The sequence below is a fragment of the Callorhinus ursinus genome, unplaced genomic scaffold, assembly GCF_003265705.2.
Source record: "Callorhinus ursinus isolate GAN/ISIS: 27379988/994484 unplaced genomic scaffold, GSC_fseal_2.0 scaffold4, whole genome shotgun sequence".
NCBI classification, from domain to species: Eukaryota; Metazoa; Chordata; class Mammalia; order Carnivora; family Otariidae; genus Callorhinus; species Callorhinus ursinus.
Genome location: NW_027397066.1, coordinates 100,686,462 through 100,711,839, shown reverse-complemented (window position 1 = coordinate 100,711,839; position 25,378 = coordinate 100,686,462). Strand labels below are relative to the sequence as shown.

Sequence of the window (25,378 nt, the reverse complement as noted above, 5' to 3'; positions counted from 1 at the left end):
AAGTAAAATGTTTTAAAAAGTTTAGAACTTTACAGTGGAGAGTTTTTTTTTTATGAAATCAAAATTATATTCCTAACTGATTATCTAGAAAATTGGAATTAGATTCTCTGTCCCTATTCTGTAGACTGTTTCTTTGAAAGATAGAAATTTGAATATAAAGGAAAATGTGTCTGGATGGTCCCTCAGTTCCCATTCTGAATCTTTAAAGCCACATTAAATAGTAATAGAATTTTGAACTCTTCCTTTGCAAGTTACTGTATGAATATTGAGCAGCTAATTCACTCAAACACATTTTTTAGAGGCAGAAGGGGCAGAGGGAGAGGGAAAGAGAGAATCTTAAGCAGGCTCCATGCCCAGCGTTAGCCGCAGGAGGGGCTGGATCTCACAACCTTGAGATCCTGACCTGAGCTGAAATCAAGAGTTGGATGCTTAACCGACTGAGCCACCCAGGCACCCCCATTCAAACACATTTTTTAACACAATTATTTTTCCTGTATTTCAAAATGAAAGTGGAGAAATAAAACAATTCATAGGTATCATTCAAAAGCAAGGTGAAGCTTGAGCTAGAAAGATTGAGCCCCTTAAACTTGGAACTTGGGTCTAGAATTTCATTCATGTTGACCTCTGTGACTAAACTATTTGAATTAGTCATCTGTTGCTCTGTAACAAATTGCCCCAAAACTTGGTGCCTTAAAACAGCAAATAATTTTTTGATCTCACCGTTTCTGTGGGTCAGAAATTTAGGAGCTGGTTAGCTGGGTAGAGGTGGCTCAGGGTCTTTCATGAAGTTACTGTCAAGATATCAGGACATATGGTTAAGAGGAACCTTAAGAAAGAAAAATAAGAGAAAAGATGTTTACAACGGGTCTTGAAGGAGGAATAGGAGTTCACCCCCTGAACTAAAAGAATGTAGGGGAAGGTAGAGGCAGGCAGGGGAGGTAACAAATGCAAAACCACGAACTTTTAAGTAGTTTGTTAGCAAGAAAGCAGAGGGTGGGAGTAAAACTGGAGGAAAAGTTCAGAAAGGTCATTATGCACATTGCTAAAGAATTCTATTTTCCACAGGCAGTTTGGATCTGCTAAAAATCTATTGATTTTTCAGCATGGAGTAACACAATTGGATTTGCATTTAGACGGTATTAGAGGAGAAAGTAAGAGGCTAGTAGAAGACTATTGTAATAACAAGTGGGGAGAGGGGGCCAATGCACGACAAGGAGAGTGGTTATTAGCATCTGCTCCCTCACATGTGGTGGTAGATGGGGTTGATGAGGGAAAGTGAAGGATCTAGAAGTACTGCTAGGATTCTGCGTGAGAGATTGACCCTGATGTCTTTAACCAGGGCAGAGAATGTGAAAGGAAGAGTTAATCTTAGAGTAAAAATGATGAGTTAGGTTTGGGCATGTTGGTTTTGAGTTAGCTTTAGGATGTCCTGGTTGAGATATGAGTAGCAGATGGGTAGATAAATGAGCCTAGAGTTCATTGGTGATTCAGGAGGGTAGTTGGTGATGGACAGGCTGCTGCAGCCTGGGTGGCATGTGAACAAAGGGATCATGGAGCTGTGGCTCAGCAAGAAATCAGTGGTTCTCAACTGGGGCCATTTGCCAAAATTGGGAGATAGTTTTGTTTGTCAAAATGTGTGTGTGGGAGGGGCCCCTGACAAACAGTGGGTAGAGGCTGGAGATGCCGCTAAACATCCTACAATGCACAGGACAGCTCTCTGTCCCCCACAACCAATAATTATCTAGCCCAAAATGTCAATAGGGCCATGGTTAAGGGACGCCTGGCTGGCTCAGTCAGAAGAGCACGTGATTCTTGATCTCAGGGTTGTGAGTTCAAGGCCCACGTTAGTTGTAGAGATTACTATAAAAATTTTTTTTAAAAAGTGCCATGGTTGAGAAGCCCTGATTTACAAAAATAATCTCTTTTAGGAAATACTCCAGCAGGTCATGTGATTATGGTGGTGTGTGTGTGTGTGTGTGTGTGTGTGTGTGTGTGTGTGTGTGTGTGTGACTAGGGTCTGTGCCTTTGCTGGTCCAGTCAGATTTTTCCAAGTTGAACTTGGGAAAGAAAGCTGTTGTAGAGCTGGAAGGACATGATCCTGAGGTAATGGTAGCCATGTTCTTGCCATAAAGAGAAAGCTGGTGTATGAGAGAGAAAATGAGCATATGTCATCTGTCATACTTCCCCTTTATTGGCATTTCTGGCTTTTTTCTTTTGCTCCTATGAACTTAATGTGGGAGTGAAGTTTCCTGCTTCCATAAAGTTGAAGCTACAGCTTACTTCCCAAGCACCTTAAGGTCGGAGAGGGCGTGTGATTAGATTCTACCAGTCAAAACCGACTATTGGAGACTGATTCAGGAGAGGGTAACCTTGTCAGGGCTGGGCCAGGCCTGCCTTCTCAGTCCCCCTTGGCTCCTAAACATTGTGTATAGTTGCAAAGCAACTGTGTACCTCATGGGAAAATTGTGGACAAAGTAGCAGGCTCATGATAGTGGCAGAAAAAAAGAAATCATCCAGAGCTTAGAGGTTAGATCCCTGTGTTTTGTGAAAGGGAAAGATAACGTGCTGTGGTGTCACAGAGATATGGTTGGATCAATCTGGCAGGACCTCGCCCTAAATAGACAAAATGCCATCACCGCAAACCCAGGCACGTCTCCCTCCCATGAGGCCTGGGGACATTTGAGAAGCCTCCCTCCCCCCAGACATCTCCCAGATTGATGTCTCCTGGTATGTTTTGCTGGTGGCATCTCCTTTATGTTATTTTACTGTAACTGCCAAATTTATGCAGCAGCATGTTTATTTTTGCCAAGGCTCCAACTCAGTTGAATCTGTCTGGGTTCAGTTAAGAAAAGAAAGGCCACTCTGTTTAGTACAGTTATGAAAAGCTTAATATAGGGTATTAGTGGCTTCACCAACTGCTGGAAAGACAGTGGTGCAGATCAGGGAAGTGCCACTGAATACCTCAATCTGAAGTGCCAAAGACAGTAGGGGTTCTCAAGAGCTGGCCAGGAAGCTGCCGCAATCCTCAGAAAGTCCGCTGTCTTGTTCTGCAGCCCTGTACTGGGAGCTACCGGTTCACCAAACCTTATCGGGAACTTGCTAGGAATTTCAGGTCCAGCCCATGCCTCTGAGGGCAACTCTCACCTCTGCTGTTTTCCAAATTTGGCAAATGCTTCTCATTGACAAATTCTGGCAAGGGGTTCTGGGGAATGTAGTTCCAGGCTTTTCATCCACGGTGGAGAAGAGACCTTGTAAAGAGATGTGGATGGTGCCCAGCACTCCAGTAGTGTGCATGGTATGACCATGGTGTGACCACTTCGGCAAAGTAAGTACACAAACGTTCCACGGATCCACCTTCTGAGATCTTGGCAGAGTAGTGCAGAGAGATGCAAGCTTTCAGAGGCAATAGGGCCACATTCTAGCGGGTTTATGTGCAGCATTAGTTTGCTGGTGGTAGCTTCTTCCCTGGAGAAGTTGGCAGTGTGATTTGGGCATTGTCCAGCCCGCATGCCCACCAAGGATGATTTCCTAGTCTTGCCAGACATTGTGCCAAGGTGCCTAAAATCCTTTCATAATTCTTTGCTTATGATAGTTAGAATGGGTTCTTATTTTTTACAGTTAAAGATCTTGCCAGACACCTTAAAAAAAAAATCCCTCTTTTAACCTCAGCTAGCTTGAGTTGCATTTCTGTCGCTTGAAGCTAAGAGAGTCCTGATATAAACAGCTTTGTTAATTTGGGAGGGAAAAGATTTAAATATAGGTAAGAGTAAGATCATAATCCTGGAGAATGAACCTTAAACCTCAGGGAGGAAGAGGATCTTCTCACCCTCTGAGCAAGAAGGGAAGTAAGAATGGGTGTGGACGCGACGCATTTGTAGAAGGATGAGAATTCAGGGCAAGTAGGCCTGTTGAGCAGGAATTATGGCCATCTGCTGGGAGAAATGGGAAAGCGAAGATCTTAAGGAGAACAGTGAAAGACTAAAATCAGTATCATGCTGGGTGGAGAAAGAGCTGAGCAAGGACATATTAAAGGGTTGCTAAGAAATGCTGAGGGTCCCGCTGAGACTGATAACCCCACATTTGTCGCAGGGCCAATCTGTGGTATGATTGGTTGTGTCCCGTGACACTCAGCAGCCCACATGTGGGGCAGGTGATGGTGTGGTCAGGTCCATGGGGCATGTGAAGACAGTAGACTGGACAGAGAAGGGTGGGAACAATGACAAGATGGTGGCTGTTATGACTACTGACTGGCTGTGATGTGAGGCTGGGGCTGGACAGAGAAGACAGTGGAAGCAGAATGGTCGGTAGGCTGGGTGGAAAGAGAGGAACTAGAGATTTGCGTGATGTCCAAGAGTAATAGGAGATGTGGCTGGAATGGTGGGAGAATGTGGAAGACAGGAGGAAGCCGCCAGGGAGTGGGGATTAGATTGGAAGGTTTTAGAGGAGAATGGCAGTGTCTGGGGTGTGGGGGTGACTATTACAGCATCCTTCAGAGGGTGGGTCCTCTCCCTCGCCTTTCTCAGGCAAAATCCCTCCTCAGTTGTTCTTCCCCGAATGTTCATTCTCATCTTATCCAAGTAATAAGATTGCATAAAGGGGAAAAAAAGAGGCATATTGTAGTTCCTTCCATCACATGCTCTGATTCCTGTTGGGCTGACTGCTGGGACGGGCACATACCCATCCTGCAAAGGCTTTCCTCATATAAGCCTACCGCCTACCCTCTTACCTCGACCCAAATGTTAGCAGAATTCCGCTGTGTCACCTCATTTAGCCTGTTAGACAGAGTGCTCTAACTGGACAGATCCTGTGTAGCTTTTTTTCTTTTAAATCACTGTATACTCAGTTAATATGCCAGGGGCTGACACAGTACATTTGTTGAAGGAGTGAAGAAAACCCCCAGATAAAGAAACCAATGCTGAGAGGACCATAAACTGACCCCAGGAGTGGGAGTGGCCTGGGGCTGAGGGGTGAGTGCTGAGAAATTGGGAAGTCCTGCAGCAGTGGGGTAAAGATTCATGCGGGACTTGATTTTGGTTTTTGAGTGGGATGGGTGGGGACTGAATCATCAGCATGGAAGATGAGGGTGGGGTTTAGTGGTGAGAGTTTTTTGGAAGGAGAAGGAGGGATGAGAAATTAAAACCAGTCTTCCTGTTTATTTTTAGGCATTAAATAAGTGAGCTCATCTAATCCTAACCACCACCCATATTAGGAAAAATCAAATCAATGTCCGAGGTCACACACTAGTGAAGTCATAAAGCAAAACTTTACCCACCCAGGGACGAGTCCTGGGTTCTAGAATTCAGAATCCTTGTCTGAGAATATTATCTATTTCTCTGGCAAAATTCTCTTCCAAGGTTTCCTTTTAACTTTTTTTTCAATCTTCCTCATCATTCTGAATATCAATGGTTTTCAGTTAATGGCAACCACTGTTAAATGTAAAAACCCCGCAGCACACCACAATGGATTCATTCATCCGTTCACTCATTCTTTCAAAATATTGAATGTGCAGCTACTAAGTGCTGGGCACCATGCTAGGTGTCGGGGATTCGGCAATAAAAGAGAAAAAGAGAGGATGCTTGTGCTTTTATAAGTAGGCTGAGTATTTTTACTGTTTGTTACTGCTAATAGCTCTGAAGGTTTCAATCAAGCTTAAAACATTCTGTCTGAAAGATTCCTATGAGAATCTTCTTTACCTGATTATTTATCTAAGACGTACATTCCAGTGTCCTGCTAAGGAAATTGATGTACATTTTACTGGATAAATAGAAATATTGTTTGGAATAAAAACAGTGGAAGCACATCTATAGCTAAACATCTCCTGGGGAGTCTCTGCTTTTAATTTCTGGTGTGCACGTGGATCTCAATAAGGGGAGATTAAAGGATCTTCTAATAATTTAGCACTGTTGGCTCAGGACAAGGTTCTGAAAGTAAATCTGGACCTATTTTCCCTAAGGACACTACCATCACTTTAAATCTGGGGGGCCACCAGAATGCTGGCTGCATCCCAGTGTTACTGCTGGGATGTTGAAGTGATGGGGGAAACAGTAAAATCTGCAGACGGATGCACCTCCTCTTCTCACCACAAGTTGCTCATGGATGGATGAGCTGAGGCCAGGTAGTGGCTTGAATTAAATTCCAAGTGCTTCTGGCGCCCTTGGCACCATCCGATGCGGACTGTGGGGACTTGCTTATGGAGCAGAGTCTAGTTTAGCTGTATGTCAATAGGGGCCTCTGATGGAAGACTCTGGATGGAAATGGTACCAGGAATCATCAGGTTGGGTTGTGAGTGTTGGCGGCCGCCAGGCATCAATCGGCAGGTGATTGGACAGGTCCTGCTGCAGTAGAGCTATGGGACCACAGGAGATGAATTTTGTTTTCATTGTGAGGGTGGGGGCTGAATCATCAGAATAGGAGCTGAGAATCCTAACGTTTTTGGAAGGAGAATCAACCATGGAGAAATGAAACCGATCTAACCAATTGTTAGGCATTTTCACAATTTAGCTCATTTAATCCTAACCACCACTTTAGATAAGGAAACCTAGGATCACACACCTGGTGCGCAGCACAGTGGGGATTTGAACCCAGTTCTCCCTGACCTCAGCAGAGGTGCTCTTTCCAGCTCTAGTCCGAGAGGCAGGGCATTCCTAGTTTCGCTTGGTATCTATCCCCTATCTTCCTTCTCAGGCATTTTCTCATTCCTCTGCCTATTGCAATTCATGTTCCTGTCTTCTCTCTTTCTTCTTTAAGTAATTACAATTTGTAGCAACTCTGTTTATTACACAAAACCAATTTTATTTTATTTTTTTAGAAGATTTTATTGAGAGAGAAAGTGTGCATGCGTGAGCAGGGGTAGGGGCAGAGGGAGAGAGAGAGAGAATCTCAAGCAGACTCTGCACTGAGCGTGGAGCCTGACGCGGAGCTGGATCTCACGACCCTGAGATCATGACCTAAGCCGAAATCAAGAGTCTGATGCTTAACCAACTGAGCCACCCAGGCCTCCCTAAACAAAATCAATTTTAAAATTAGAGTAGTTGAAAATTTTATAATCCTTTAAAACACAAGACTCCCACTCTTGTAAAATTAGGGAAAAGTTGTCTTGTACTTACTTATGCAAAGCCTATTGCCCATTTTTCTCTCTTTCTTTATCGATCATTATGTTTAAGGGAAACAGTGGGTCAGTGGATATATGATCAAAATATTAGAGTTGGAAGGTGGAGAAACTGCCAACACCAAGAAGCCTAGTGACTTGTTTAGAATAAAATAGCTAGTTCTTGAATGATCCAAATAATGGAGGGCAAGAGTGAAAGTGGGAAAATCCTGAGTTTACAAAGAAAATTGAGTTTCAAAAGTTTGTTTGTAAATCAGTTATTGGACATTTAGTATATTTCTTCAATGAAAAGAAAATTTTAAGTAGGAATGCCACCTGATTATCTCATCAGAAAATAGCCGAAATCTATTATTTGTACCCAAGAACAGTACAACAATCAACCCCAATTATTATGCAGTACTTAAATTTAACACAATATAAAGACAACACACTGAGTGAGAAGGATTTTAATTTTAAATGCATGAAAGAGAAGCTTAGGAGGATGAACGAGTTAACTGAAGGGTCTGGTGGAGATTCTGAGAATGATTTTTGGACACTGATCAGGGCCTTTTGGAAATGTATAATAGATAATTGTTTTTAAGAGATAGTAAAAGAAATCTTCTGAGTGCCTACTATTTATTATACCCAGGAGTTTAAAAAAATCGGTCATTCAAAATCCATCAGTTAAATATACCATTCAAAGCAGCATCTAAGTGGCAGTTACTCTTTATGCACTTTTCCCTCCATGCACAAAAGAGCACTTTCCTTCTTTTGGTTTTGCTGTTCACCTAACCAGGGACCATCCTTTCTTTTCTTCATTGCCCTATAAATTATCCTCCTTCAAAGTCCAATTCAAATGTCATATCAATTTTTAGAATCCTCTGACAAAATATTAGCGGTCCTTCCTCTGAAACCAGTTGCATTTTGATTGCATTTCTTTTATGATGTACAGTTTGTCTCCTGTTTTAGTTTGGGGGTGCCCCATAAATAGTGGTCAAATACAATTAAATTGTAATAATTCAGGTTTCTCCTCAAGAAATGCCTTCAGACTACCTTTGCAAAATAATGTTCCCACACCCCCAGTCCCTAGCCCTGCTTTATTTTCTTTATAGCACATATCATACTGGACATAATAGATATTTGTTTATTGCCTGTCTCCTCCACCAGAATTTCTGACCTACTTTCATTTCCCCAGTACCTAGAACTGTGCCTGGTCCAGAGTAGGGGTTGAATAAATCGATGTAACTGGAAGTGAAAGAAATACCAACTGGGATATATCAAGACACTGGTGCTGATCATTGATTGGTTCTATCAGTACTTAGCTGCAGGACACAGAGCAAGTCATTAACCCATGATGGGCATTTCCTTATAGAATCAATAAGATTGTTAGGTCTGATGTCATTTCATTACTCTGAGAGCAGGGCACAAGAGAGGCAATGAATAAATGGAGTTCAGGTAGATGTGTGTTGGAAAAAGAATGCTCTAGGCCAGTTACAGGAGCTACCCTTGGTGAGAGGCAGAAAGAAAGGACAAAGCATAAGTGAGGAGAGAAAGATGCGGAGAAAGGGCTGACTTCAGGTGCATGGGCCTGTCAAGAATGCTGGGGGAGCTGTGAAGTGGAGAGCTGGGGGCCATACAGAAATGTTGGGCTGCTTGAGGAGCTAAAAGGGGAGGGTATGTGTATGTTGCAAGCTCCACATACTTTTCAATTTTGGCTTCCTTTCCAGTAAACAAGCCCTCTGCTGTGATTTTGCCAGGGCCTGATTAAGCACGTGGCCCCCATGTGAAAGCAAATGAGATGTTCTATACCAAGAATCACATTAGTTCTCCATTTAATTTGACAAGGCTTCTTCTTTATTCCCCAAAGCAGACTAGATTCTAATCTCTTATCCTGAAACCTCCACAGCATTGCTCTTCTCATCTGCGAGTATGTGATCTTGTCTAGTGTTGCAAGCTTCTCCTCTTGCCTCGTCGCCCCTGCCCTGGCGCCTCTCCTGCCCTGGCGCCTCTCCTCCCCTACACTAGGAGGTCCACGGAGGACACTATCTTTGCTTTTTCTGAATCAGCCTAGTACAATATCCTGAGTCAGTCTCTGTCTCTCACTCTCTCACACTTAACATATTTCATACTCATTCTTAACATAGAGTATACCTCGAATTTAAGTTTCATTAAAGTTCTAGGCTGGTTTGTAAAATAGGAACTGACCCAGGCAGAGGTTTTGGAAATTTCCTACATAAGCTACCAAAGGGCTATATACATTTCAGAGAGGGCCCTGTAAGAAGTAACCACTGGCACTTTTTTTGTTTACTTAGACACACACTCAAAGCCTCACTCTTTTTTCTATACCGTAGTCAAAGAAACCCTGTCTTTGGCCACAGCGACCGTCTCGCCTTGCAAAAAGTTGGCTACGCCAAGCTGCGTCGGAGCAGCTCTGTGAGGCCACCATTCCTGCGGCCACGGAGGGAGGAGAAGCCCCAGCGCCCCAAAACCCAGAGTCCTGGACAGAGCCCCCACGCCCTTCCCGCTGCGCGAGCACAAGGCAGTCCTGCGGCCCTTCGGGAGCTGCGCCTTCTCCCGCTTCCAGAGTAGAGGCCACCCGGCCCCACCCAGGCTGCGGGGACTAAGACGAGCAGTGCCCCACGCAGGCGCACTGAGGCCGGGGAAGGGGCGGGCCCGGCTCGCGGGGCAGGCTGCGCGGGGGGCGGGGCGGGGAGGGGCGGCTGGTGTTTCCGTTGCTTGGAGTGGGCTGAGAGCTGCTGTCTGGAGCCTATTCTGCTCGCATCCCTACCCTCTCCTGCGCGCCGCCGCCTCGCGCTCCGCCGCTTTCTGGGAGGTTCGGGGCACTTAGGTCCTTCTGTCACCCTCAGGTGAGTGCTCGCCTAGCCGGGGGTGGGGGCTGCGTCCGGAGAGAGGAGCTGCGGGGAGGACCGGTCTGCGGCTCGCTAACCCGCGGTGTCTCTCTTGTCTTGCAGTTTTGCATCGCCTTCTCCTGACCTGAGCAGTCGCCATGGCACAGGTAGGGCCGTGCGCCCCTGGCGCAGCGCTCGTTATTTGCCAACTTTGTTCCCTGTGTCAAGGGAGTTCTAGAATTTGTCTGAAAGCCAAAAAAGTTTAGGAGTAAACAAAATCTGCCTTCGATAAATCTGTTACACCTTTCTTGTTTCTCCTTTCGTTGCTCCCCCCTCCAACCCCTTTTCTGTGTCCCCGGCTTCTTCCCGTCCAGTGCCCGCCGGAACCTGCTCCGAAGCAGCCGGTGGGGCACAGCAGCCGGTGACGTGGCCGGATTTGTGTGCCTTCCCTTTTTGTGAGTGAATGTGTAAAAATGCGCCCTCCCCCAAATCCAAAGAACCGCTAAAATTAGAACCAGAGCAGGAAAAGCTCTTAGCGGTCAAGTGAGACGAACGCGTTTTTTTCCCATGTCTTTCTTTTTCTTTCTTTGCATGCCTGCCTTCTTTCCTTCCTTCCTTCTTTCCTCTCCTCTTCCTTTCCCCCGCCTTCGCCTCCCTTCCCCTCCCATCTCCTCCCTTCCCCTCCCTTCTCCTCCCTTCCCCTCCTTTCCCTGCCTTTTCCTGTATTATTTAAATACTACAAGTGGGCATGGCTTTTTCCAGCAGCGCTCTAGTGAGCTTTTTCCAGTTGCTCAACCCAATTTTACTGAAAGGAACTGTTCCTTGTAGGCACTGCTTCCCCCCCCACCCCGCCCCGCAAAAGATTAAACAGAAGAGCGGCGTTTCTTAAGTAACTCGTGAAACGAGTTCTAAATTGAATTTGCCTTGGGATTGTTTCAGAACTTGGTTACCTAATATTGGTCTTTTTTTGCGCTTAACATTTGTCAAAAATACCAGAAAGAAAAAAATCATTCATATTAAAAAAAAAAAACCGACCGTGTTGTACAGTATTTTGTGAATAAAATATCAGTGCTAACAACTCCACCTCAAAACTAATTTTACAGATCTCGGCAATCAAACTGGCTTGTCAGAGTCCAGATAATTTTTTGAAAACCAGTATTTTAACTGCTCAATGTCCTCTCTTTATACTCTTCATTTATTAAATCAAAACAAAACAAACAAAACTGACTTATCAAAATTGAGTAAAGTTTCAGGGTCCTTTCCAAGAGAACTTGGGAGGATTATGATGACCTGGTAACTTTATTAAATTTCTACAGTGCTTCCATTCTTACTTCCTCTTTTGCACTTAGGAAACATTACAATAAACCAATTCTCCTGTTACTTCAAATGGAAACTTTGGTTTAGGTTCTTCCCCGTATAAAGGATACTTTTATGTGGAATTAAGTTTCCTTCACTAAGAGTCGTTTTTCTTATCTTGATATGCTGGTGTGGTGATGTAAATGATGACTGATCAGGCATCAAAGAATAATTCCCTTTATTCTTGCTCATTTGGCTGTTTCTTGAATCTCTTTTGTAAGTTGACCCAGTGATGTCTGAAGTTTTTCAATCAATTCCTTCTAATTATGTAGACTCCAGATAGCACAAACGAACACGCTTTTCCAATTGTGGACATTAATAATTTTGAGCTATGGAAAGTGTAAAGGATGTTATATATACAAAACCTGGGAGAATGGTGGTTTTCATGATAGAATTGGGTGCATGATCTCTATCACAGTACAACTCCAGGACTGTTTTCTATCAAAACCACAGTGTTTAGTCATCATAAAAGTTACAAGTAATGTTAAGAAAGATACAGTGTTGAATTTTGCACTTTGTTATTAGTGCTCCTTGGAAACCATGGAAGTAAAACATTTTGTTAAAAGGTTTTTTTTTTTTTTAAAGATTTTACTTATTTGACAGAGACACAGTGAGAGAGGGAACACAAGCAGGGGAGTGGGAGAGGGAGAAGCAGGTTTCCCGTGTGGAGTAGGGAGCCTGATGCGGGGCTCTATCCCAGGACCCTGGGATCAGGACCTGAGGCTTAATGACTGAGCCACCCAGGCGTCTCCAAATTTTGTTAAAATATTAACATTAAGATAGAGTTTTGTTGTTTTTATACTTACACATTTGGTAGGATGCAGAATGCGCACATTAAGGACTTGCAGTGTTACTGTCAAAAAATTCCCGGGGCACTTGGGTGGCTCAGTTAAGTGGCTGCCTTTGGCTTGGGTCATGATCCCGGGGTCCTGGGATTGAGCCCCACTTTCTTGTCTTTGCTCAGCCTGGAGCCTGCTTCTCCCCTTCCCTCTGCCTGCCGCTCTACCTACTTGTGCTATCTCTCTCTGTCAAATAAATAAATTAAATCTTTAAAAAAAAATTCCCTTGGACCCCGGTGTAATGGTAGGAAAGCTGAAGTAGTTTCAGTGTTAGGTTTCAAATGGTTTCTATGGTAGTGTGTTTTGTTGACCTGTGGTTATGGGAACCAGAGACCTCCACTCTGGCCATTTGGAGAGCAGTGAAATCAGATGCCTGAGACTTAGAGGTGCATCTTTCAGCCATTTAAAACGTATCATTAAATATTGTCTCTTATTTATTGAAGAACGAAAGTGTAGACTTCCACAGCAGTACATGTTTATAAACTGTACCTCCCCTACCAGTGTTTTGTCTTTTTACTTGACCTTGGGACCACCCTGCCAGTCACAGCCTGCAAAGATCCAGGAATCAATTGTATATGTAGCTTGTGGGCATGACCATCTTGTTAAGAATTTAAAGAGAAAGCACTGACTGATTGATCTTCGATAGATAGTTGGAGTTTCTGTTTTTATATGAAAAATATTACTAGGGATATTTTATACTCTTGTGTATATTTATATTAATATTTTTTGTTTATTTGTTATATAAATAAATTATAAGTTTTATCTCATAATTAATATAATTCATATCATTGCAAATTCTTAAAATTTTACCCTAATGATGTCAGTATAGGTGGACAAATCCATAACAGATATTGTGAACTACATAAAAAGTGATTTATATTATCATGGTGAGTAACTACATTCAGAGCTGGGGGTATTTGTGGAATAACCACCCCTTGAACTCTGCCCTTCTCTTTCTGGTCCTGATCCTCATCCACTAGCACTGAAACATGTGGGGGTCTACCAGTTGACTATTATTATGGAGAGAAGTAGTCTTAACATGAGGCTTCCCAGTCTTTCTCAAAGATAACACACTGGTTAACTGTATCTTTTCCATGACACGCAAGAAAAATAAGAATTACAAATGTACCTGCATGTAAACAGTTCCCGGACAATATTTATTTCTTTTTTACCTTTGAAATCATTCATTTGAATGGTTTTGTATTTGTCTGATTTGGAACCACAGCATCCGTGTTGTTTTGGAATAAACTTTGCTAAATGAATGATAAATTATTATGATTATTGGATCACTAACGTTTTCTAATGTACTAAATTTGGGTACAAGCTAGTTCAAGATACTTACTAAGGAATGGCCAAAGAGCTGTTAATTGCCTGAATTCTCTATATAGAGTATAATATTTTTTGAATCCTTTCATCTTTTTCTTCCAACAGTCAACTTGTGATTATATAAATGAGACTTTTTTTTAAAAATAAGTTTTTAGGGTCATTTTTCTCAATTTGACTTGACTTGACCATACTTTGGGTTGGATTTCTTAAACTGGGTCCTGACCTGTTTCTCTCTTACTGCTTAACTTGCTCATGCGGGTTTTTAAAATCTCACTATTTAGCTAGAGCCAAATTATTTCACAGGTATTCTAATTTATTTTAGGAACTTAAAAGTACATTCTGTACTTCTGTATTCCTTGGTTTGGAAAAATCAGGAGTCAGCCATATTTCAAAGATGAATGATCCATTTAATACATTATAATTCGAGTCTGTAATTTTGTTTATGATAATCAAACTTTAAAAGGATAGATTTTGGGGAGGCACCTGGGTGGCTCAGTTGGTTAAGCATTTGCCTTTGGCTCAGGTCATAATTCCAGAATCCCAGGATGGGAGCCCTGCCTCATTGCACTCCCTGCTCAGCTGGGAATCTGCAGCTCCCTCTCTGTCTGCCCCTCCCCCCTCCTCATGCTCTGTCTCTGCCACTCTCTCAAATAAACAAATAATTTTTCTTTAAAAGATAGATTTTGGGCAATCTGAACTTAGCTTTATAATGTTTATAGAGTTAATATATTTGAAGCAGCAGGAATGTCATGAAGCAAAATCAGGCAACATAATTTTTCACTGGAAACTTCATGAACATCAGATTTCTCTCCTCCGTACATAAATTGTGCAAGGTTTGCTTAGACATTTTTTTGGTTGGTTTGAAATCATTGTACTGTGATAATTTATAAAGTGCCTGTGCAGAACAAGCAGGATCAATGTAAATAAATAGATTAGAGATGAGGTTCATTCTAGAGGAGTTGACCAGATACTGATTGTATCTTTTCATGCCATTCACTTTAAGGTCAACTCTCTCTTTAGAGAGCTCTCTGGGGATCTTAGATCAGGATTACCTATACTGCTTTGGGTTAGTGTCTCTCAGTTCCTGATACCTCTGACTCTTGTTTACATTTTGGATGCTGAGAACTAGACCCAAAACTGCTTGGCTGCTTGGGAAGCCACTGAGCAATTCATTGGCATTCAGCAAATCTTAATTCCCTTATCTAGATCTGGTAACTTTGGACACAGTTGGAGAGCTAGTGAGAGTTGGGCAGTCTGTGGTTTTCTCCTCTTTAGTGACTTAGAAATTTAAAATGGTAGAAATAAAATATTTTAACATAATAGATCAATTTCTGAAATAATTTTATTCATATAACCTGTATACTATTCTAAAACTTTACAAACACATTAGTTGATCTTTACAAAAGTTAGTGCTCCTAAGACCTTTGCTTAAATTCTTTTTTTTTTTTTGGACCCGTCCTTTCAGTTTAGTAGTTTATATAATATGTAAACCTGTATGCAGTTGATTTACTGGAATGAGTGCATATTCCAGTTGACATCATTTCTTTGGACACCTGTTCCTAACTGTTCTATTTACTTCCCGTACGTGTGTGCATTTATGAATGGATGAAGCTTTTGAGTTCCCACTATGCACCAGGTATTGTTAAGACATGGGAAATAAAAAAGGAAATGGGACAAAAATTTATTGGTATAACAGATGCATTGCTAAGTCCATTGTATGCATTATTTAGTGCTCACAGTACAGTTTCGGAAATCAGTATTACTGTTTCAATTTCACAGAAGAGAAAACTGAGGTCACTTACCTGGCAGTGGTCAGGGGGGCCAAGGAGGAAAGGCATTATATGCAGAGGCAACACCAGCCAGGGTGAATTCTCAGAGGTATAAAGGAGTTTGGCCTGGCCAGGAGCCACAGGCAAGATGGTATTGCTGGAGTGAAGCGGTCAGGTGGGGAGATGGAGCCCTGCCTTGGACAAGGATGCCAGAAAGAGCTAAAGAATATGAACCATTTTGTAGGTGAGGGAAGCTATCAAAGAGTTTTAAGTTGGGGTGTGCCATGGTTAGACTTGCATTTAACCAAGATCACCCTGGTGCTGGTGTGATGTTGCATTTCTGAGGGCGACAGAAACTGCGTGATGGTGCAGGAGGTGGGAGGGAAGGAGAGAGAAGTGGAATAGTGGAAGACCACTTAGGAATCTGCCGCTACAATCCCAGTGAAATCTTAAAGACAAACTAGGCAGTGGCTGGGACTTGAGATAGGAGGGGACTGTCAGAAGAGTAGGCAGATTGGGTGCATGAGTGGGGTGGTCATTGGTGGTGAAGGGTCTGATCAGGGTCAAGATGAATAGCTTGCTTGACTGAGTGGTTGATTTGTGTTTTTCTCTGAGAAAGGAATACAGGTTTGAGGTGGGGGGAGTAGGTAGAGTTCGTAGTGGATTTGTTGAATTTGAGTTCCGTATAAAACATTTAGGAGGTGCTGTCTAGTAAGCAGCAGAGTATATATGATCTTTAAATCCTCTTTCATCTCTGTAGGTCATTTATTTATGTATTATTCCTCTTCCTACAACTAAAAATGATTTGAGGCTAACATTTCTTACGTTTGTGTAGGACCAGCCATGTTTATTAGATTTCTGCCCCTTGTTTAGAAACAAAAGGAAAAAAAAGTTGTGAATCCATGCACACTCTTCTTTAATATGAGAAGTCTCTAAGCTTGTTTCCTGAAGCATTGGTTAACGAATTGGGTAGTGATATAGCTTTTCAAGTACTATTTGTAGAATGCCCAATTGAACAGTTAGGTAAAACAGAACCCCCACCCCCCCATTCCCCACCTCAAATGTGTACTCATTGGAGGCTAATGCATTTGCCTACTTTAACTAACTCAAGGCATCACCATTATTCATGGACAGTTTAACTTTCCATTTGTTGGTATTTGCCAAGGGAAGGCATTCTTACACTGGCAGGGAGTCATAGTCATGGGAGCATTAAAGAAACAACAAAAACCTAAATCATACTGACAAAACCTTTATTTCGTTTTCAAAACTTCTTTTCTACCTTTATGCGTAGAACTTAAATTATTTATAATGATACTTTTCCCCTCTTACACTTGATTTTAAGAAAGGGGTCAAGGTAACGGTTAAAAACCAATTTGAATTTAAGGCTTTGAACTTAACTTTCACCTTTTTTGATAAATTTGGAGCAAGGGTAAGAATTAGGGCTTGAGATCTTATTTCTCACCCCCTGTTGTCTGTGTTTATACCCCTCAGTCCTCTTGGAGATTCTAGGTTTTTTTTTTTTTTCTTCTGATATTTATTTTACCTTGCAACTTTGATCATAATCATATCATGCTGGTTTTCCCCTCCTTTCTTGCTCATTTTATTTTTCTTGGTACAGTGACTTTTAATTTTTTTTTCTTTGCTCCTCAGTAGGATGCATTATCACAGGAAATATTAAGGGGCCTGTCCTGTGTACATCAGATAAGACCTGAACTGCTCTGGCTGGGGAGTGAAGGCAGAGTTCTGCCATTGGACATCCCCGTTCCCCACCTTTCTGGGCAGCCTCCAGAGGATTTTTGTCAAGCCTGAGCCTCAGAAGAACCATACTTAAAAATCACCCTGTGACCGCTTAGCAGTTGCTCAGCTGTAGTGGTTTGCTTCCTGGTGTCTGGCTTCCTAATTAGTATTATGAGGAATGCTGGGTAGGTGTTTGATTAAGTATTGATTTCCTTAAACTGGAAGACGGATTTAAAGAGGGTTTCGTTCTCTTCTGAGCCTTCAGGAAGGCTTCAGTTTAAAAGGTTCCAGACAGGTGAATGTTTTCTCATCTTTAAATTTGAAGTTGTTGTTTCTGTTGTTGTTTTCCCGTTTCTTTAAATTCTGTCTAGAAAAGCAACCCTTCACTTGTTTTTTTTTTTTTTTTTGGCTTAATTATGTTCATTTTATTTTGGCACACCTAGTCCTTGACGGTAAAGAACTTTCTCATTTAGCATAAAGGAACAAAAAAAGCCTACAAAATTATAGAACTAGGAGAGTGGATAATTTTGAAGGTGAGAGTTAAAAGAGTGAATTACATGTTTTGGCCATGTATGGTCTGAGAATATATGCTAATGCACTTGAGAAGACCTTGGTGGCAGGGAGTGAAGGTAACTGACGAGGAACTCGGGATGGGGGAAGGGAAGCAGTACCCACTCACAGTTGGAATTAACCTGGGTAAGGTATAAATGTTTAACTTGAGGCTAGTGGGGCTATAGGAAAAAGGAGAAGCCCTCTAGCATGAGTCATGGAAAGTCACATTTACCCAGTGCAGACAATTTTGTGTGGACTGGGATGGGGTTTGGACAGGACATCCAAACAAGGTTTCTGCCCTTGTGACTCACATCTGTGATTCACTTCTGGTCCCTAACTACCACTACGTGGCTTTGGCTAGCTTTGACAGTGACTTGGATCGTGTGGAATGTAGCACGTGTTTCCATTTCTAGAAAGCTCTCAAAAATACAATCGGCAGTTATTTCTTCTTCATAGTCAGTCGCTGAGATTCTGAGGATACTTCCTTCCATCTTTCACCTCATTTCCTTCAGTCTTAGCGGTCAGATGTCTTTTTAAGGCAAATCTCTCTTGTCTCCTCTGTTCTTAACCTCCTGATCTACTAGCAACTCCATAGCCTATAAACTGGATAAAGTATTTTTTTTTAAAGTGAGTTTTTGAAAGAAAAAAAAACATCATTTGTAAAATCGGAGTTCATGGAGCTGCTTTGCCTCACAATTCACTTTTTTGGTGTTCTCCAGTCATGCTTTTTACCACCATCAAAGACCTCGTTATCAAGTCCGCTGGACCCTTTCACTCTCACCTCCTGTTTGACTTCTCTGATACTGGACACTGCCTTTTCTTCTTTTCTTCCTGGAACATTTTTTCCCCTTTGGCTTCTCCATGCCATCACAACCCTTTTTGGAGATTTCCTTTTTGTTTTTGGGAGGCTATGCACCATCATGATTAATAGCCTGCAGTTCCATGGCCTGTCTTCAGGTACTGGCTCTGCTACTTGCTTGACGGTCCCTTGGATGATTCTCCAAACATTTCTTAAGCCAATGTGTTTCTTCACCTGTAAAATGAGATGATCCATGTGAAGCTCTGAACACTGTGCTTGGCTCATTGACACACTGAGCAAGTATTAGGTGCCCAGTGCAGGGGCTTGAACTCATGACCCTGAGATTGAGACCTGAGCTGAGATCAAGAGTTGGACGCTTAACCGACTGAGCCACCCAGGTGCCCCTTAGCTGCCATTCTGATTGTAGGGGACCTTCCCTTCTCTGCTGGTTCTCCTTGCCACCCCACTAACATTGCCTTTTGTGACAGCCTCCTCGCACAGCTCCACTGACCACTTACGTACTCTGGTAACTGACAAAGCCTGCTTCTCTTCCAGTATACCTACTGGGGAGAAATGCAATCCTATTGCCCATCCAAAAAAGGAATCATCCTAATTGGTTCCCTTCTGCCTTGGTTCTGTTCCTCTCTGTCTTCTCCTTTCCATTACCACCGCTCCTGACTTGGATCAGGTCCTGTCTTCTTCCTCGGTTAGTTGTTTTTACAACAGCCTTCCTGTCTCCACTCTTGCCTAGTCCATTCCGTTGTCTCCACTGCTGCCCCAGTAATATTACTGGGCACAGTCGACATTGTTCTTCCCTACTGAAATGTCCCCTAATGACTTCCCCTTGCCTACAGGATGAAGTTGGCACTTCTTAGCATGGCCTTGCAGCTCCTCCTTACTTCCCACCATGACCACCATTTCTTTTCTCTGCATACTTATTGTTTGCTTCAATCTGTTCAAACTCTTAATCCTTTGTCCAAAGCACCAGATTTTTTAGTTCTTTCATGTTTTTATGCACACTGGATTATACCTTCCTGTACTTCTCTACTTTCTTGAACCTGCCTTGGAAAATCACAGGCAACTTTCAAGACATTTTTTGGGAAGTTTTTCTGATATCTTCTCTTTCCACTATTCCCAACTCAGCCCCTCCTTTATGTGTATATGTACCCCGATGAAACCTGTATGTGTGTACTCTACTGCACTTGATTATTTATGTGCCTATCATGTTCTCTTGACTTTTAGAGACCATCACTTTTTCCTAGTGAGTAGTACAATAGTCGCATGTGGAAAGCATTCAAAAAATGGTTATTAAGTGAATGAAAAAACAGACAAGAGAACTAAGTTATCTGTCATGTCAGTCCTAGGTTCTCACACTGAGAGAACCTGTGGTATTTATTCACTTTTTATGATGACATATTGATGGTGTCTTCATAATCAATTTGAAGTGGTTCCACTAAACAGAGGGAAACTGCAGATTGACCTGAGAGATAGGACATTCCTAATCCATGCCAATTTTGGAAGACTGTTTTCTTAAATCGTATCAATTTCTCTCTCAACTTACTGTTTCTTTTAATTATGTTGAACCACATGAAATTGCCAGAAATTTTTTCCTTGTAGGTGATTGTCCTTCCATGCATTCCTAATAAAACACACATGATTATAAACCAACACAAGTATTCTCAGCCCTTCCCCTCTTGTAGCTGTTTTTCCCTCAGTTTTATTTATTTTTTAAATAAAAAAAAAGATTTATTTATTTATTTTAGAGAGAGAGAGTGAGTGTGAATCCACGTGAGCAGTGGGAGGAGCAGAGTGAGAGGGAGAGAGAATCTCAGGCCGACTTCTCTCTGAGTGCAGAGCCTGCCCTAGGGTTCCATCTCATGACCCTGAGATCATGATCTGAGCCAAAACCAAGAGTCAGATGCTCAACCAACTGAGTCACCCAGGCGCCCCTCTTCAGTTTTAGATAGAACCTTAACAGGAGTTTTGAAGGACTTCAAAACCATTTATTAGTAAAAGTTAATGCTGGGATCTTCCTTTTATCATAAGATAAAAATTTAGGACTCAGTATTCATAAAACCTTCTGATTCTAAAGAACTAATGATATTGCAGGTTTTGAGGGGGAAGCCTTAAAATATTTCGATGATTAAAACCACTACATGGGATGCCGGGGTGGCTCAGTTGGTTAAGCGTCTGCCTTTGACCCAGGTCGGGATCCCAGGACCCTGGGATCAAGTCCCACACTGGGCTCCTTGCTCAGCGGGGAGCCTGCTTCTTGATCTGCCTGCCACTCCCCCTGCTCATGCTCTCAATCTCGCTGATAAATAAATAAATAAATAAATAAATAAAGCACTGCATATATGATAAAATAAGCATAACAGCAAAGCTTATGAAGAATGTCTTCCAATATACTTTTATAAAGTTCTTTTTTTAAAAAAGATTTTATTTATTTGTCAGAGAAAGAGAGCTCATGCGCACAAGCAGGGGGAGGGGCAGGCAGAGGGAGAAGCAGGCTCCCTGCTGAGCAAGGACCCCCCCCCCCCGCCCCGATACGGCACTGGATCCTAGGACCCTGGGATCATGACCTGAGCTGAAAGGCAGATGCTTAATGGAGCCACCCAGGTGTCCCTACTTTTATAAAGTTCTAAATTCAAAGACTTGGCATATGAATTACCAAATATTTTTTCAGGCTTTACCAGGTTATCATAAAATCCCTAAGTAAATATAAAGAAACAGGACTAGATGAAAAGTTATGTAGTAAAAATATCACTTGGAGTTGAGTGCCTAGGGCAGGGCATCAAGTTTCAATGCAGGTTCAGCATGCCCTCGATCAAAGTGGCAAGAGACTTAAATGGAAGGAATCCTGCAAGGAAGTGCCCTCTGTGAATCTGGGGGTGTCACCGGGGCATGGACACTGGGGGCAATGCCCAAGGGACGAAGGCCTTGGAAGCCAGACCTTCCCATTAATGGTATTGCAGGTGGACCAGGATAGCTCATGCACTGAATTGGTTCTGCTAATCCAAACTGTAAGTGGTCCTCTTCCCATTTCAAATGGAGTTATCAAATGGTAAATTTATTTAAAGACTGAACATGATATAGAGCAATGGCTTGCTTTGTTATTATTTGCTTTGTCTGTACTGGTCATGCCATGAATAATATCACTGTGTTTCCTGTCCCAGGCTCTTAAAGGCACCGTGGTTGCCTTCCCTGGATTTGATGAGCGGGCTGATGCAGAAACTCTTCGGAAGGCCATGAAAGGCCTGGGTAAATTCAACCTTCCTTTTGTTCTTAAACAAACAAACAAACAAACACGTGACATTTGTTTTCCCAAACAAAAAGTCACTGATTTTAGAGTATTTTATCTGAAATGTATAAAAAGAGGGAAGATACATGAAGGTAACAAAATAATTATGACTGAAATGTATAAAAGGAGGGAAGATACATGAAGGTAACAAAATAATTATGACTGACATATTCAATCTTTGCAACTGATCAGGAAGTTAAATTTGGCCTTTTTGTTTTTTAGCTTTTCAGCTTTACCTGGGAGGTAGCTGACCGAGTAGATAAGCAGACATTCCTGAGAGTGATCAGCTGTGCAGGTCTTTGTCCCCTTTGCCCGATCAGGTGTCTAGTTCTGCGGTCTCTTGCATTCAACTATTTTCTCTTTCCCCAGTCTCCTTTCTAGCCATGTATAAACCTCTCATCTGGAGGATTTCTACACAGAACTGATCTTCTGTCCTCAGGCTCCTTCTATACTAGTGTCCATGAGTGGGGATCCACCTTCTTCAGACTTGGCTCTGACCCCTTCTCACTCCATTCTGAACATCTTGTGAGATTTCCATTGTAGCAAGATTAGCGTTAGCTTTCTGGCCGTGCACGCCCTTCCTTAGTATCCCAGCCCACATTGTCGGACTCAGCTCATGTTACTATTCCATGTGTTCTCTGACCCAACCATGCTGGGTTATCTGCTATTCGTGAAAACCCTGTATTTTCCTACTGCTGAGCCTTTCCCTCATTTTAAAGGCCTGTCCTCTTTCCCTGTATCATGCCTGATAAAACCCTTCCATCCTTCAGGACTCTTTTGGGTGTCACCTTCTTCATGAAGTTTTCCCAAAAGTCCTTCCACCTATCAGCTAAGAGAACCTCCTCTGAAACCCCACTCAACACCTGGACCTCTCCTGAAGCACTTGTAACATTCTGCCTTAGCTCAAGGTTGTCCTTGTGTATTTGTATTTTTCACCCTAAATTGTAATTTGAAACCAGGGTCTGTATCTTTCTCCTCTCTTAATCTCCTGTAACACTCAACACCTGCCTTGTGAATATCCATTGTTTGAGTAACTATCTGTTGCAAGAAAAACTAGGTGCACTCAGTTTTTAAAAAGTCGGGAATATTTTTCTACCTACTTCACAATACATCAGGAATAGGGGATAGTTTATACTGAAAATATAACATGTTATATGTTGTGCATTTTGTAGCTTAATGAATTATTTAATAAGTCTATTTTATGAGGTAAGGAATCAAAGTGACTGGGGTGCTGGTCCCAAAGGTTATTGAAACAGTGGGCACGGGGGAGCCAAGATGTAATTCTTCGAACGTAAATTGCAGGCACTGATGAGGAGAGCATCTTGACTCTGTTGACATCCCGAAGTAATGCTCAGCGCCAGGAAATCGCCGTGGCTTTTAAAACTCTATTTGGCAGGGTAAGACTGCACTTCATCCTAAATTACAATGTGAGAGCCCCGATATGGTTTAAGGCTAGTTTGAACTCTACGAATATTCCTTTGTAAACATTATTTATTCTGTTATTCTGATTTTACTATTCCTTTTCTCTTTTTAAGTTTTTTTTTTTTTAAGATTTTATTTACTTATTTGACAGAGAGGGACACAGCGAGAGAGGGAACACAAGCAGGGGGAGTGGGAGAGGGAGAGGGAGAAGCAGGCTTCCTGCGGAGCAGGGAGTCCGGCGCAGGGCTCAATCCCAGGACCCTGGGATCACGACCTGAGCCGAAGGCAAACGCCTAAGGACTGAGCCACCCAGGCGCCCCATTTTTTTAAGTTTCTTAATTATCAGCTATTGGTTTACAATGTTCACCCAACTTATCCCCATAATTGTTTTCTCTTGCTTGATGCTACCAAAGTGCCTAAAGATCCCATGGTGATAGCTGCCTCTCTTCTTGCCTGCTTCCTTCTCAGGATTGTTTTGTGAGCTATTTTCTAGATGCAAACCTGTATGATAGTCTGTTTTATTGTGACATAGTTTCATTCTTGGTTCCTCATGGAGTGGTATTTTAATAAATGTGTTTTTAGTTCATTGATTTAAATGCTCTTATTTGATTAACAGATCAAATAAAAATTAAATTTGTTATTTAAATGAATTACTGTGTATATGAAAAACAATTTTGTTATTCTGAAAATTTGTTTTCATCAATTAAGAAACAAATGCAAAGCAAACAGAGTATTCTGAACATAGTTTCTGGTTTCCTATGTGCTGAAACTGGAATGGGTGGGGAATACTGCTTTTCTTTTCATAATTATATTTTCTCCGTAGTAGCAGCTGTCTCTCGGTAGTCAGGAGCATAATTATAAACATAATTCATTATGTATTGGAATATTAATAAATATTGAAAGAAAAAATTATTTCATTTGGGTATGATAGGCTAGATTTTGTCATTTGTAAAAATGCATTTATGATTTTATTTTGGGAAAATTGTTTTTAAAGATACACATGTTTCTCAAAACAGTACTTTTAAACTATCTTTAACGTATTTTGTATTCATTTTTTAACTGTTGAAATTCAGAAAAACATTTCTTAAAAACAAATACTTTGACACATAAGTGACTTTGTTTTAGCTTAAGCTTTAGGTCAGATGTCAAAAGTACATTATTCAAAACTGGGGTTTTGTTTAACTCACATGCCTTTTTTCTGCTTGGAGATGGCAACATAAATAATTCATTCGTGCAAAGAGCTATGCTTTATATTTAAGAAGAATCTCCTTAAAATTTCTGCCTCGTTCACAGATTTGTATTTTCTGTAATTTAGGACCTGCTGGATGACCTGAAATCAGAACTGACTGGAAAATTTGAAAAATTAATCATGGCTCTGATGAAACCTTCTCGGCTTTATGATGCCTATGAACTGAAGCATGCTCTTAAGGTAAAAGAATTAGTGAGAGGAACATTCTTGTCATGAATACTATTATTTTGTGTTGGTAATTACAGTTAAAATTTTTGAATTATTTCTGTGAGGGTTTCTTGGAGGACAAAATTGCATAGGAGGCAATAAGAAGAAAAGGAGGGAGAAAATTACAAGTGTGTCATTTAATCTTTTTGTATAGTTAACTCAGTAATAGTGGCTTTTTAAAATTTTAATATTTTTTGCAGCTCTTTATATTTTATCTTCATGCCTGTTTTCTAATTTTGAGATGTGTTAAAAAATGTTACAGGTTAAGTATTTTATCTTTTAAAATAGAAAGTTGCCCGATTATGAAATAATATTGTTAATCATTTTAGGTTAAAAAAATAACGCCACAGAGAGAATTTTCAGATAGGAAGGATTTTCTAATACCCTTTCCTTCTTTCCTATACTTGTAAATACTAAAATAGTATATATAATACCAAAATAGTAGCTGATAATCTTACTATAATTTCATTGTAGCAAATAACTAAATGTATATTCCCTTGACTGGTGTTTGGAATATTGTATAAATATGTCTACTTTGAAACATTTGTTTAGACTTACGGGACAGGAAGTAGTACAATCAGTGGTAGATTTTTTTTTTTTTTTAAAGATTTTATTTATCCGGCAGTGAGAGACGCGGCGAGAGAGGGAACACAAGCAGGGGGAGTGGGAGAGGGAGAAGCAGGCTTCCTGCCGAGCAGGGAGCCCGATGCGATGCGGGGCTCCATCCCAGGGCCCTGGGATCATGAACTGAGCCGAAGGCAGACGCTTAATGACTGAGCCACTCAGTGGTAGATTTTGAATGGGCAAAAGGAGATTTAACAACAGGGATTCTTACTTATGGAGTGAAGGGAGAAGAGGCCTTATCAAGTTAGGAGCTTTTCTGTG

General features: G+C 41.6%; 1 protein-coding gene across 2 annotated transcripts in view; it reads left to right on the top strand.

The window, feature by feature from the left end:
• Window positions 1-9,797: 9,797 nt before the first annotated feature.
• ANXA5 (annexin A5) overlaps window positions 9,798-25,378 on the top strand; it is a 31,029-nt gene continuing 15,448 nt past the window's right edge. For both annotated transcript variants that reach the window (XM_025874110.2, XM_073892214.1), the window contains exons 1-5: window positions 9,798-9,954; window positions 10,060-10,103; window positions 21,491-21,575; window positions 22,918-23,012; window positions 24,353-24,466. In XM_025874110.2, the coding sequence (XP_025729895.1) occupies window positions 10,095-10,103; window positions 21,491-21,575; window positions 22,918-23,012; window positions 24,353-24,466 (303 nt within the window). In that variant the 5' untranslated portion in view covers window positions 9,798-9,954; window positions 10,060-10,094. The remainder of the gene's footprint in view (window positions 9,955-10,059; window positions 10,104-21,490; window positions 21,576-22,917; window positions 23,013-24,352; window positions 24,467-25,378) is intronic.